Raw genomic sequence first — 14,053 nt, forward strand, 5'->3', positions numbered from 1 at the left:
CCAGATGTCTAAAACAAGGCAAAATTTGGGCTGTCAGTGAAAATTTAAGTCTCAAGAATAGACTATTCTTTTCTTTTCTTTTTTTGTTATCTAATTGATTAGTCTATTCTTTGGCTTTAGACGTCTATTAAATTTTGCATGCTGGGAAAGCATATACATTTCAAAAGACCCATTGTATTTCAGTCTTGTTTATAATAAATAAATACAAATCCTGCATTATGCATAAAATATTTTTTTCCTGATTATTATTGGTATTTAAGCGACACAATTTATTCATTTTACTAGTATCAACACAGTATTTTTCCTGTCTTTAAACACATTATTATAGTATCATCAAATTTCAAGAAATATTAGGCAAATATTATTGTCTTTGTATTCTTCACAACTAGAATTCCATGTATTTTTTCAATTCAGCGGTGGCACTGCAAAGGTGCAGGAAACACTCTAGAACTAGTTGTAGTGCAAGTAAAACATGCTTGTATAGTGTGTGAGTTTTATTCCATTTTTCTCACTGGTGCTGGCGGTGTGATAAATGTTGGCTATTATGATTTCACCGGAGTTTTGCCAGAGGAAGAAAAGCAAAGACAGCAGATTTCCAGGACGTCAGGCGCTCTCTTCACCGCCTGTGATAGTAGGTCACGGAGAGGCTGTGGAGGACTCATGTTGTTTCTAATAAGCTTTGAGTGTGCCGGTCCTGTCTCCACCTCCATCTCTCATGAAAACAACCTCCTCTCCTCACGAAACATCCAGGTATGACAGGACGGGAACTATGCTTTCAACCTTTCCCCTGCCAGAATATGCAGCCTGGAAACATTAGCTTCCTGAAAACTTTTAATCTGTCACTGTAATGGCTGTATGTGAGTGTCTGGAATAAAGAGGAGAACAGGCCCTGACACAGTGGCTTTTTGTTATATTAGCTATCAGCTCATCAGCCGTCCCCACGGGTCCAAGCTAAACTCTGCTTTCCACTAACAGGTTATGTAAGAAATAGCTGCTTCTGCATTTTACCTTTTCTCCTGCCTTTGTCTCTCGCTCCTCTTTTTTTTCCTGATGTAATAAGCGGAGTGTCCAGCTGTGGAAGCTGGCTGCTGTGTGCAAAATTTGCAGAGGGCTGCACTATATCACACATCACCCTAGCCGCCAGTTTACGCTAAACATGCTTCCCTGGCCCTGGCAGGCCTATGTGTGTTTTCCTCTCTCTGCTCCCCAAAGAGGTTGTTTAAAGAAGTCAGTCTGCAGGGGGACAGGATGGACATCTCCCAGACCTGCTGCATTCGCTGACCGCTGCTTTAAGCCCCTGAACATGTGAGGAAGCAGTCAGGCTGCAGTATTACAGCTTCAGTCGGCACCAGACATTGAACTGAGCCACACTTTATTAATCTCGTGCTGTTCTCTACTGCATCAGATGCTGCACTCGTACAGGGTCAATGACAAACAATGCCTGAAAAATCGGTATCGTGTATATTTATTAGTTTATACAGTAACATTTTCAACCAAAATTTTCATTTAATAACTTCAAAATATGTAGTGTAAACAGAAATGTGTGAAATATTTTCCTTCCACCTAAAATACTCTTACTTAACTTTATTGAAATGACAAATTACAAAAAAAAATGTTTGGATCATTTTGATCAGTTTTCTGGGTACTCAACCTGAAATAACTTTACCTTTTTTTAAAAGAAATCAAAACATTGAATATTGTTTTCATTCAAAATTTGTATTATGTATTACTTTATTATTCATATTATTATCTGAAAAAGTAAAAGTAAATAAATAAAATGTGTATGAAATAATAATAGTCATCTTCTTATAATGACAGTCCTGAGGGTCTACTCTCTGTGATTTTTATTTCCTGTTTTATGGTTGTTTTCTTGTCACATGACGACATATTTGCTCCCTGCATGTTGTTTGCATCGAGTTTTTTTTTTTTGTCAGGTTATAATGCTTTTCGATATTAATGTGATCTCTTTCACTGTCACTGAAGGGCTGCTGCAGCATTTAGGATGATATCACTGCGGTTGGGGCTAGTCTTATATCCTGGTGAGGTGAAGTGTACGAGAATCTCCTCAAATCAGCGCTCTGATAGTCAGAATGAGCATACAGGGATCCAGCAGCGGTACCTCCATCCCCAGGGCAACTGCAGCAGCTGGAGTGCAAAAACCCTGTCACCCCCTCAGAACAAGTACTTGCACTGGCAGAGCTGTCCGCAGAGCGAGGGGGGGGGGGTGCTGACACCGGTGTAGACGTCTGATCTGATGCGAACAGACATCTCCTCACACTTCACAGTTTGGATCACCTCAACTCGTGAGGATGGCAGGGAAAATGAGCGTCGCTCGACTACAAAAGTCCAAATTTAGATTGACTGAGTTTGTGTCCGGGCCTGCGGGCTGACACGAGCGGGCCGCCACTAACTCGCTGCGGAAGGAGAGCGCGGGACTGGAGTGACACGTCAGAGAAGGCTGGTTGCCGATCGCTCGTTCGTTCGTTGTGGGGGAAGGAGAAGAGAGGAAGAGGGGAGGAGCGGCTACTTTGAAGCGACGGGAGAAGGAAAGTGTCAGATTTGGTTAGGATCCAGACTGGTGTTGGAATATGCTTGGCACTAATATGGCACCAGTATCTCTGTCCTCATCTCTGTTCACTGTCAGTACGTGCGATTCCGGGGCCCGTCTCTCTCCGGCTCTGACAGTGTCTTTTCGGATTATGTTAGTGGCGCGCTCGGAGCGCTGCCGCAGCTTGCCCATCACTCACACGCTTTGTTTGAAGCCTGCCCTTTTTTGTCATTAATGCACTTGATGTCTATTTAAAAACGGCGGCAAGCGTGGTATCTGTTTTCCTGTCAGGAGATCATTGACAGCATTAATGCCACTTGTCCTTGCCTCATTTACTAAAGCGCTGACACCTAGCTGCAGTCTGCCACATCCATCAAGCGGCTCTATTTCTCTCTCTCTTTCTCTTGCCAGCATGTCAGAACGATCCTGTCTTTAACACACTCAGACTGGGCTGTCTCGACACATCACCTATAGGCCTCACAGTCAACTAGCATTTTCAGCAAAGCAGAAAGATGTAAACAATACAAACGCTGCGGTCTCGTTCCTAACACTGGCATATGGTTTGCCAGGACATATATTGTTGATGTATGAGATAAGGGAACGGACACTCGCACGCTCGATGAGTCGTGACCCGTCTCAGTGCTTAGAAGGAGAAAGTATGTGGTGTAGCCAGATTAATCTTTGCTAATTTTCCATTAATCACTGCTTGATGATGAGTTTTGTTTTGATTAAGCACCATAGCAACACCTCTAACATCCTGTCTAGTAACATCTTCAGGGATAGAAGATCCCAGAAACCACCTTAGCAACTGTCAAGCAAGGTCCTGGCAATCATCTGACAACACAGGGGCCATCCAGACATCTTTAGCAATGCCCTAGCAACCAACCATAAATCCTTAGCAATGTCCTAAAGTTGCTTGGACGTTGCTAAGGATTTATGGTTAGTTGCTTGGGCATTGCAGTCAAACACTGTAGCGACAAGTTTGGCATGGTCAGGCATCACAGCCATTTTAGTTATGTCATTTTTACGTCATTATGAATGAATGACCGTGTGTGTGTGTGTGTGTGTGTAAAAGTAAAACCTGAAATCACCTACATTGTGGAAACCAAATGTCCCCACGTGGAAAATGGAATAATTATTATTTTTTTTTTTTGAAAATGTAAAAATACAGAAAGTTTTGTGTGATGGGTAGGGTTAGCGTAAGGGGATAGAATATACAGTTTGTACAGTATAAAAACCATTATGTCTATGGAGAGTCCCCACAAAGATGGCATTGCACAAGGTAAATGGTGGCGTTGCGGGTAAAACCATATTGCACTGTCATTACCATAAAGTTTGGACCAGGATTGTGGTACCTCAAGTCTTCGTCTATAGGTCGCCATCTGGGTCGAGAACACTAAACAGTAACCGTACTGTCTCCCACTTCACCGTAAATCCTTTCTGGATACATTTTAAGTGCATCATTCTGTATCCAATCATTTGGCCGGATCCCGTGATTTCCTCAGATATAAAGCTGGCTACCTCCATCCAGTCTGAAAAGTGTTTTCCCCTGTAAAGTCTATTCTGGCGCAGTATATTTTGTAACGTCTTAAGACAAATTGTAATGCCATGTTGGCATTAGCACCTGTAGAATTTCCTTTTGTTGAAAGCCCAGATAAAAGTAAGAAGCTACTATAAAATTTAGATCCATGTCTGAGGCAGTTCGACTTCACAAGCGCATTTATTTACTTAAAAAAAAGAAAGATAAAAGAACTTCTACGGAAGACTGTATTCTCGTAGTTTTGAATTTATTCTTAGAATATAGCTTTATTCTCTTAATGTTTTCGACTTTAATCTCTAAATATTTAGACTTTATTCTCTAAATATTTCGACTGTATTCTAGTAATTTTAGATGTATTTATTTTTTGTACGGATTTTTTAATTTTTTTTTATGTTGCGGTTTAGGGCTTCCCTAGTTCACACAGTGTATCATATTAAAAATAGTCATCTGTGTTAAACATCTGCGTTCTTGCCTTGTAGGAGTGTTAATGCTCCTTTCAGGGCCTGTCACAGTGTCTCTCACACACCTTCAGAGTGCCTGGACAATGTATGATGGACAATGAATGGAGCAAATGGTCATGTTATCAAACATTGGATCAGTACAGTGAGCTCACTGTTGATCTACCCGTTACAGTTTCATATCTCTCTCTCTCTCTCTCTCTCTCTGAAGAAAGCAATCTCTTGGCTTGTTATTGTCTAGACAATGCCCTCAGGCTAAATGTTGTCTCTCTGGTGTTCTCAGACTTTAGACGGATGCACTGTCTCCCTCGACACACCTTTCATGCCAGAAATTTGAGTGAGAAATGACAGATTCTGGAGACAGATTCTGGGTTTTATATTTGCAGTAGTGTGTGTACTTTACTGACAAACGTTTTCTGATGGATAAATGGTAACAGAGAACTGTAACATATTTTTGGTTCACAGATTCAGAATCATAATACACATGATTTTCAAAAGTATTGATTTGTGTCTAAAACAAAAAAATCACTTTATTGCTGATCTGCTTGTATTATGTCGGCTTGAAATGCAAATATTCATTGTTGTCTATCTATCTATTTATCTATCTGTCTGTCTGTCTGTCAACGGACAGATGTATGTCAATTAAATATAAAACGCTAAAAATATTGCAATAAAATAAACAACTAGCAGAAGTGTATTGATTACCAAAATTTGAAGCTTAGCATGTGTGTCATGAACTGCTCGGAGACGCAAGGGCTGCAGTAGTTTATTAAAGGGTAATCCAAACATGTAATCCAGAACAGGCAAAAGTTCAAAACACATGCAAACAATCCAAGGCAGCAACTGGATTGAAGGCAGGACTGCAAAAACAGGCAACAATGGTAAAAGCGGATGCGCTCCGATGCGGTATTCAAGATAGTGTGGATTTAATGTGCATTTAGTGCACTATGCTTTGGCATTTTTTAGACATGGGATAGTCTTGCGCACTTACTTCCTGCGCATGCACACGCTCACAAGTGGCCAAGACCGCAAGTGTGGGTATTTGGAAAGGCCCTCAGACTGGTAACCCGAAGGTTGCAGGTTCAATTCTCAATACCGGCAGGAAATGACTGAGGTGCAGTTGAGCAAGGCACCTAACCCCCAATCGCTCCCCGGGTGCCTCAAAATGGCTGCCCACTGCTCCGGTGTGTGTTCACTACTCACTACTTCTAATGTGTGCACTAACTTGGACCGGTTAAATGCAGATTCAGAGTATAGGTTAACACACTTGGCATTCACATGTCACGTTCATAAGAAAAGTAGGAGATGGAGAAGAATGGAAAGAAACAATGGAGACGGTTATACTGCTTTGTTTGCTGTTTTGTGTCACTCTTTCTTGGATTACTGCACAGTACATCACAACTGTTTATTGCCACTTAGTGGACTCTTCTGTCTCAACATTCATCTTGGACATGCGCTGTTGTACACCTTTTATTTGCCTTGTTGAAGTCTGCGCAGTTTGTGTAGATGTCTGCGGACTCTCCTGATGACCAACATTGCGTCGAAGTATACTTCAGGCTTAATGAAACATTTATCATGTTATGGAAGTCCTTCATAATCATTTATCATTCAGTTAGAAGGTATATTTAAATATCAACCTGATAGTTATGTGTATTTTTGTGCTAATAAAATGTAACAGTCCAAACAGGACATGAGGACATCATCTCATAGGTACACCGCAGAATTCACATAGAGTTGTTTTGACATTGACGTTGTTGTTAAATGTCATTTTGACATGCTCTTCTCTCTCACTTTCAGGAGTTTTCACCAAGTGCCGTTATGTCTACTACGGGAAGCACTCAGAGGGCAATCGATTCATCCGCAATGACCAGCTTTGACTGACAGACGGGTCAGTGGATAGACACGCGAGGGGGCTTTGCAAAGATATCCTGCGCATATTATTATAAATATACATGTTGCCACACACATTTTAAGCAGCCAAACACAGCCCTCTAGTGCCGTCTGCTGAGTGTGCCTTCCCTGCCACCTCCCATCGCTCTCGCTCCGTCTGAGCAGTGCCATCCAGATTGACATGATTGCCTTTAAGCAGCCCCGCTATGCCGCGGTGACAGACACACACGCGGCTGAGTGCTCGTCCTGACAGCCGCGGCTCTATGATGGATTGCCTGGTCCAACTGCTGCTCTCCCCAGGTCAAAGGTCCCACCTGAGGCTTCAGGCTGCCCACACGGAAGCCCAGGATGAGCTCCTCTCAAAGTCAAAGCTAAAGTTAAAGAGAAACATCGGGGAGAAAGTGTCTCTTTTGTTGATGTTTTACACGTTATCTGTTATTAAAAGTAAAGCTTATTACATGGTTTTGTAACCATGTCATTTTCTGTCCCTTACTGTAGGCGTAATGTCAGTTTTGAGTCATTGGATTCTTTTGTTCCCACAAATAAGTGCAAAAATAAAAAAAGGCTAATGAATTTAAAGATACACACAACATTTAATTTTGTTTAAATGTATTTGCCTTTTTTAAGCTTAAAAAATAAAAGGCATGATTGAGGGTTTAATATATATACACACACACACATCTTTAAAACAAGGCTTTGGATCATATATAAATCTATGTTATGTGTTAATGATCCAAAGCTCTATTGAATGTTTCCAGCATCAGAAACTCAGCTGAGGCCCTGCCAGACTCTTGACTCTGTGGCATGTGTATGTTTGCGTGTTTGTGAGGTGCATGTGCATGTCGTGTGTGAAGTTTGTGTGTTGCGGGGGCAGTTGTTGCAGAGCCGGAGCCTGGAGGAGCTGTGAAAGAAAGAGGTAATGAGCTTTGCTTTATTTCATTCTTTCTCTGGAGGGAGAGAGCAAAGAAAGACAGCAGCTCTGGCAGTGGAAATGGAGGAGGTGGATGTATGTATGTGTGAGGGGGGAGTCAACAACTTTCTCCAGTCTTTTTGATTGTTTCCTCGTGCAGTTTTTGGGCATACTCACGTTATTTTAATGATTTCTTTTTTCTTTTTCTTTTTTATCAATTAAAAAAATCCATAATGGCCTTTTTTGTGTTTGGCAATAGAATTTACTAGCAGTGGGCAAATATTTGAAACATCAACTCCATTAGGTGCAGTGAGGATGATACATGTTTTATGTTCGTCCAATTAATTTTGCTGCCTCTTGTGTCACACTCTTTCTTTCATTCTTTCTTTCTTTCTTAAATATTACATTCCACATTTCAAGCTCAGTTCTTGCGCTGAAGTTTGTATACAGTAAAACTATCCAAAGATCCTCTGCAAACAAAAGTTACGTTTATATTTAATCAAGTGTTTACTGTGGAAATGCAAAAGATTAGCAGTTACTTGTTTTAAAGATGTGATTTAAAATCAATATTATTGATGTGAGATTTGAGATTAGTTTGACTGTTGTATAGATCCTCTTTATATGTCAAACAATGTCCCTCAGTATGACATGCTATACCATCTAAAACTACTGGAACATTGTATGATTACAAAAAAAAATATTATATTGTTTTTATAACTTCATATTGATTCAATAGACTATGTAGTATTTGTACTTTTGAAAAAATATTTTGCTCACTGCAAGACTATTTAAGTGAACTGCAAAAAAAAAAATGAAAAAAATTAAACTACGCATATATATAATTCTATAGTCTTACTGTGTGTCATGGAAATATTGTATTCTATGATGGAAAATGAAGGTACTTTTTGTTTACCTTTTTGATTAAAGATTCCTGTGTTAATCCACTGTCTTTAGCAATAAATAAATTGTCTGGGGGAAAATCTAGTGTTCTTTCAATTATTACATTTTATAACATTATATACGTGTATATTATTATTATTTCTAAATGACTGAATCTTATTGTTGTTTCATCTTTGTTTTTCTTGTAAGCATTCATTATTAATGTCATAATTTTGCCTGGCACCATCTTGCTTAATTGCCGTGTGTTAAACGGCCTCCCAAGTATGCCATCCAAATTAGCCTGGCAAATGAGAGACGTGGTTTTAGATGTGAAAGAAAGCATGTGTACCCGGAGCAGTGCTCGGCAATGTGAAGCACACAGGGAAAGGTCAAAGATAGCCCAGTGGAATGATTTCATGTGCACTGGCTGTGTGGGTTTGACTGTGGGTCACAGGTTGAGTGCGTCTGTGCCTTACGCACATGTCGGTCCAAGTGTGTGCGTTCTGTGTCTGAGAGGGACACGATGCAACGGGAATATTCTACTAAATGTGTGTGTGTGTGTTTATACAGTACATTTGTGTCTTCGGCCCTATGAGACTATGCTTGTGCGTCGCTCCTGTCGTACTGCTAGAGAGCATGGTCACTAGTGCGGGCGTTTCTAAATGACAAGGTTTATTTGTCGGTGTTGTGATATGTTTTGAGAAAAGTGGCACTGACAGCTGGTGGAGGCAGCAAGAAGGAGCCACAACAAGTCCCCCCCACCACCACCACCACTACCACATAAAATGTCATCTCTTCCCCGGCTGGCTCACCCAACCATCCCCATGAAAAGAACAGACATTTAAAACTTTGTGACATGTGTCAGAGACGCTGCCATTGAGCCACTGCCGCTGATGTAGCCAGAATTGACAGCACCCGAGCCGCTGGAGCTGGCTTGGGGACATACCGAGTTTGGTGAGTGTCAGTTCCCATCCTCGTCAGGGCCTCATCTCAAGCAGCTCCGCAAATATAAACAGCATTAGAAGGCGGGCGGAAGTGCAGCGGCAAGACATATGCTGACACACACACACACGTGTTCGAGAGAGAGATAGGAAAGGCGCACGGCGGGGACTAATTAAGGTGTGAGAAGTCGAGAGCAACCTGTAGGCTCTGACCCGGGACTCCCTTCAGGCAGGGCTTCAGGAAACGCTCCTCGGTAGGAGGCCCGAAGGAAAGGGTGGGACCTAAATCAGCATCAACTGAATGAAAAGATCATCTCAGTTTCACAACCATCATGGTTTACAATTTTTGAAACTGTGCACGCTATTGACAAATGCTATTATTCATAGTAATAACACAGTAATAACATAGTAATAACAGGTACATTTAGATTCTAGCTGTATCTTGATTTAAGGAATACAGTAAACCAGTTAAACAAAAACATTGTTTTCATCAATGCCGTTAGAGATGTGACACCACTATCTGTTTGTCAACCAATGGAAGATGGGAGGAGTGTTCTGGAAAGCTGTTTGAAATCGATCATTCTCTGATATGAATGGCTCAGAAATGACATTTAACACCAATCACAATAGTAACGAGAAAAGAGGCAAAGACTGGGCGGCATGCAAAATATGTGTTGTATGTAGTTCCCTGAGTTTCATCAAAAAGCCCAGGGCTGTACTATAGCAGCACACCACTACTATCCAACAGTCAGCACGGATGCCCGTCAAAGCTGCGCGGGAAATCATCTGTAGTCATCAGTTATTAGGCTACTCTCTCAGAATGACTGACGTCGGTGAATGCAAATGAGAATGCGTCCAGCGCGCATATATCGGTGATTGACAGCTGTGCGCTGATAGCGTATGCCAACCGAATGAGTGAGAGGTGAGACGGGGAGCAGATCGCTCTCCAAAAGCTCACGGCTCCATCTTTTACGACAGACATGAGGAGATATTAGCCCGGGCAGACGGGAGAGGGAAAAGGGCAGGCGGGGAGAGAAAGAGCTTTATTTCCGGCGCGGTTTCAGATGAGTAGCATTTGTCATGGAAGGGGAAGATGGTGTAATTAGCTTGTCAGTCTGCTTTAGGCTGAGCTTGCCAGCGCCGGTAAGAAAGATGGACGAACTGCCACGCGAGTTGACAGGCAGTCGATAATGTGGCAATTAATGTCATAAATAATTCCTCTACCAATTATATTCGAATGGACCCTGCGCTTTAAAAAGAGAATGGTGTTCCCTTATCATTTCCTCTATCGGCAAGCGCATCACCATCATTTCCAACATAATTATTTCTCTTTAAACATCTCAAGAGAGGATGACCCGTACTTTCAAGTGTAGAAAAAAATACTTCAAAATTCGGAACACTATTAGAATTGTGTGTGTGTGTGTGTGTGTGTGTTTTGTAAATGTCATGGTCGGGTCCTAGACAAGATTACACGCTAATGTAATTTCAAAATATGGAGGGCATTAGATAAATCAATTTGGCTTATGTTAAAGGTTGCCAAAGCCTTACTAACATGCAGCGTATTGATCCAGCACCACCTTCTACTGTGGGAAAATGCTGGTCCACCTGATCTCTGAAGTCAAAGCAAATGTTTCCCAGAATACATAAATTACTGCAAAAAAACTACACATGCCAAACATCCCCTCAAAGGGAATGATATTCTAATATTTACATCAATCATGCAATCACAATCGGTCATGTTTCCAGATGACAGGCTATTTAATATTTGTCTATATTTTGTCTTATGCATGTTAAATGACAGATATACTGTATGCCTGATTAACAGTGGAATTCATGGAAGTCCATCAACACTATTACTGTCCTAGTGAGCACATAATAAATGGTTATGGCTTCCACTTTCTCACTGTATCAGTGGCTTTGTGATTATTAATTGTCTGTCTGAGGCGAATCAAATGGTGGTGGGGCTGTTGTAAACGGCTTCCCATCCGTTGTTGTTAAACCACTCTTGAAATGAATGACCAAATAAAAGGAGCTCAACTCATGCAAAGCGTCAGTAATGTTGTGTAAAACCCTGTTAACTACGTCAGATGGATCTTGGGTCTGGGAAAGATGGCCGCAGCTGTAATATATATCCTGGACCGTGATGGCTCAAGGTCACATCAGCCACCTCTACATAATGCATGAACCCCCTCCTTCCTCAGTCAGTGTCCAATCACTCAGACCCAACCTTGGGATGAAAATTTTACTAAGTAAATCAGTGAACATGCTGGCATTTCTATTAACCTCCAATGTGCAACCGACAGCAAGATGAATAATGCTAAATAATAACATGTGGCTGTAAATCAGCTTTACAGCTTGAAGGTGAGCTAAAACTGCACTGTATACTATGTGCCGCTGGCCATTATTTGCAGTGCTCTAAAGCTATAGGCCTTGCTCGGGTACAGCGAATGATCGTACGAAGCTAGTCACATGCTAAATGAAGCTGTTCTGCTGGACGGAAGAATTTAATTTAATATCTCGAAGCAATATCAACAATGCCCACGCCTTTTGCAAAGTATGTCGCACTGATTTTAATATCGGCCACGGTGGGAATAATGACTTAAATGCAATGATATTTGTTAAAGGTGCTCTAAGCGATGTCACGCGTTTATTAGGCTGAAACATTTTTTGTCACATCCAGCAAACATCTCCTCACTATCCGCCAGCTGCCTGTCCCCTGAACACACTGTAAAAAAACGCGGTCTCTGTAGACAGCCCAGGCTCCACAAACGGCAACAAAAACAAAACAAAACAAAACAAACAGTGTTCCAGCCAATCACCGACAAGAATGATTTGGGGTTGGGGGGTTAATGCACGTGCACATGAGGGGGAGGGGGGGGGGGTGGAGGAGAGAGAAGCATGAAGAGGTAAGTTAGCTAGAGGAGATGTCCACGACAACGACTAAGTCACGACCAAAGAAACGACGTTCCGATGAACAAATAGCAAAGAAGAGGGAAAAGGAAAGCGCAAAGTTCCGAATTTACATCGGAAAAGCCTTCGAAAGGTGGCGAGAACTCCACCAGTCTGGCATTCGTGACTGTTTCAGGAAGCACGGAAGGGAGTGGGAGGGGACGGGATGAGGAGGAGGGAGGGTCGAGCTAGCCTCCGTTTTGTTTGACAATACTTCAAACGTCAACAAGAAGTGACGTCACCCAAGATCGCTTAGAGCACTTTTAAATATGATGTTATCTGGTAATTCATGTTTATTTAACGCTTAAATAAATAACGTTTAAATAACGCATTCTGTTTTGGATTGAGTTTGCTATTAATTTGTACTTATAACTTTTGTAAATATTATTATATATAGTTTTGACAACGTAAGGGATGTACTGTAGGGACGAGACGCCATTTATTTTGTATAGTCACTTTTTTCACTCTGTTTTTGATTAAGGGGGGGGGGAGGGCAGTTGAGTTGTGTCTTATGTTCTTTACTTTTCTTTCAGGTAATTTAGAGGTTAACAAAAAGTTTGTTTTGTTTGTTATTTTGGCCTTGTCTGTCCCTGAAGTTAACTCTTTCCCCGCCATTGACATAATTTTCCGGCTTTCCGTGTTTGCGCTTATGGTAGGGGGTGCTATTACACATCTTCTGTAGAGTAGAGAATCTCCAGATTAAAACACAAACAAAAAAAAAGGAGCAGAAACAAGCGATAAAAGCATTGCTTATGCATTTTGTAGTTGTTGTATATGCATAATGCATTGTTCAGATATTCATATAACAAAATATTATGGGGGCCATGAAATTTTTGTGAAAATGTAAAAAAAAAAATGCTGGCAGTGGCTGGCAAAAAAAAAAAAAAACGCTGGTGGGGAAAAAGTTAAAACCCCTGTTAAAAAAATTAAAACTCTCACTTATACTGAGACTCTTCCTTTTCCTGTTACGACTAAAGGTTTGATTTAACAGTTGATAAGAGTTTTCATATCATGTATATTTTCAATGATAGACAAGATCTATATTGTACTTCAACCTTTGTCGTAATTCCTCAGGCCTATTGGTTTATCCTTTGTTAAAGCCTTTTTTTTTTAGGCCTAAAGCTGTTATTTTATATGCTTGACTTGAAAATCAAAGCATTCATAAGACGGTGGTGGAAATATTGGCATTTTCTTACATTTTCATAGCAGGACTAGGAGGGAAGATTACTCAAAACCAGTGATGTGCATGATTTGCCCTATCCACCAGATTTTCACACAGTCTAGATTTATTTTAGGTGTGTAATGTAATGTTCATGAAATGATCTACTCAAAATAATAATAATAATAATAATTAACGTTGTTTATTATATTATATGAAATGAAACATATATGTTGTGAAACATATATATATTATTTGTCATTTGGTTTAGTAACCAACATACTTGCATGCATATTGGCATATATTGCCTGCTGGTGAAGGATGCAATTGTAAAGCATAATCTTGGAGAATTTAGGGTAAGTGTTTTAGTTTTTCTTATATAATTTTTTTTCTACAAGTAATTTGTCTAAAAGACTTTGACATTTCCCAAAATGTCCTTTTATATAATATCATTTCAAGTTATTTTTTGTTCCACGAAAAAAATAAAATGATGACAATGTTCATTTAAAAAAAAAAAAAAAAATCTTAAGAACAATCTTTTTTTTTTTTTTAAACAACATTTTTAAGTTTTTGTGGGGCAGCTAATAGTGTAGAAAAATAAGGCATTTTCAGTTGTTAAGACATATGGACATGGAGACAGCTCAAAGTCATCCCATCTGTCAACACTGTAAAGGTGAACTGACTTTAATTTTATGGTAGAGTAATTTTGATGTTCACAATACAGACTTTCATTTTATTTTTCTTTACTCATGTTTAACTACTTATGACATGATATTTCC

General features: G+C 40.4%; 1 protein-coding gene across 1 annotated transcript in view; it reads left to right on the forward strand.

Moving 5' to 3' along the window:
- Window positions 1–8,322, forward strand: part of lrmda (leucine rich melanocyte differentiation associated) — a 267,050-nt gene extending 258,728 nt beyond the window's left edge. The window contains exon 7 of the mRNA XM_079855913.1: window positions 6,344–8,322. Coding sequence (XP_079712039.1) covers window positions 6,344–6,423 — 80 coding nt within the window. The 3' untranslated portion in view covers window positions 6,424–8,322. The remainder of the gene's footprint in view (window positions 1–6,343) is intronic.
- Window positions 8,323–14,053: the final 5,731 nt, after the last annotated feature.

This window comes from Squalius cephalus (genome assembly GCF_949319135.1).
Source record: "Squalius cephalus genome assembly, chromosome: 21".
Lineage (NCBI taxonomy): Eukaryota > Metazoa > Chordata > Actinopteri > Cypriniformes > Leuciscidae > Squalius > Squalius cephalus.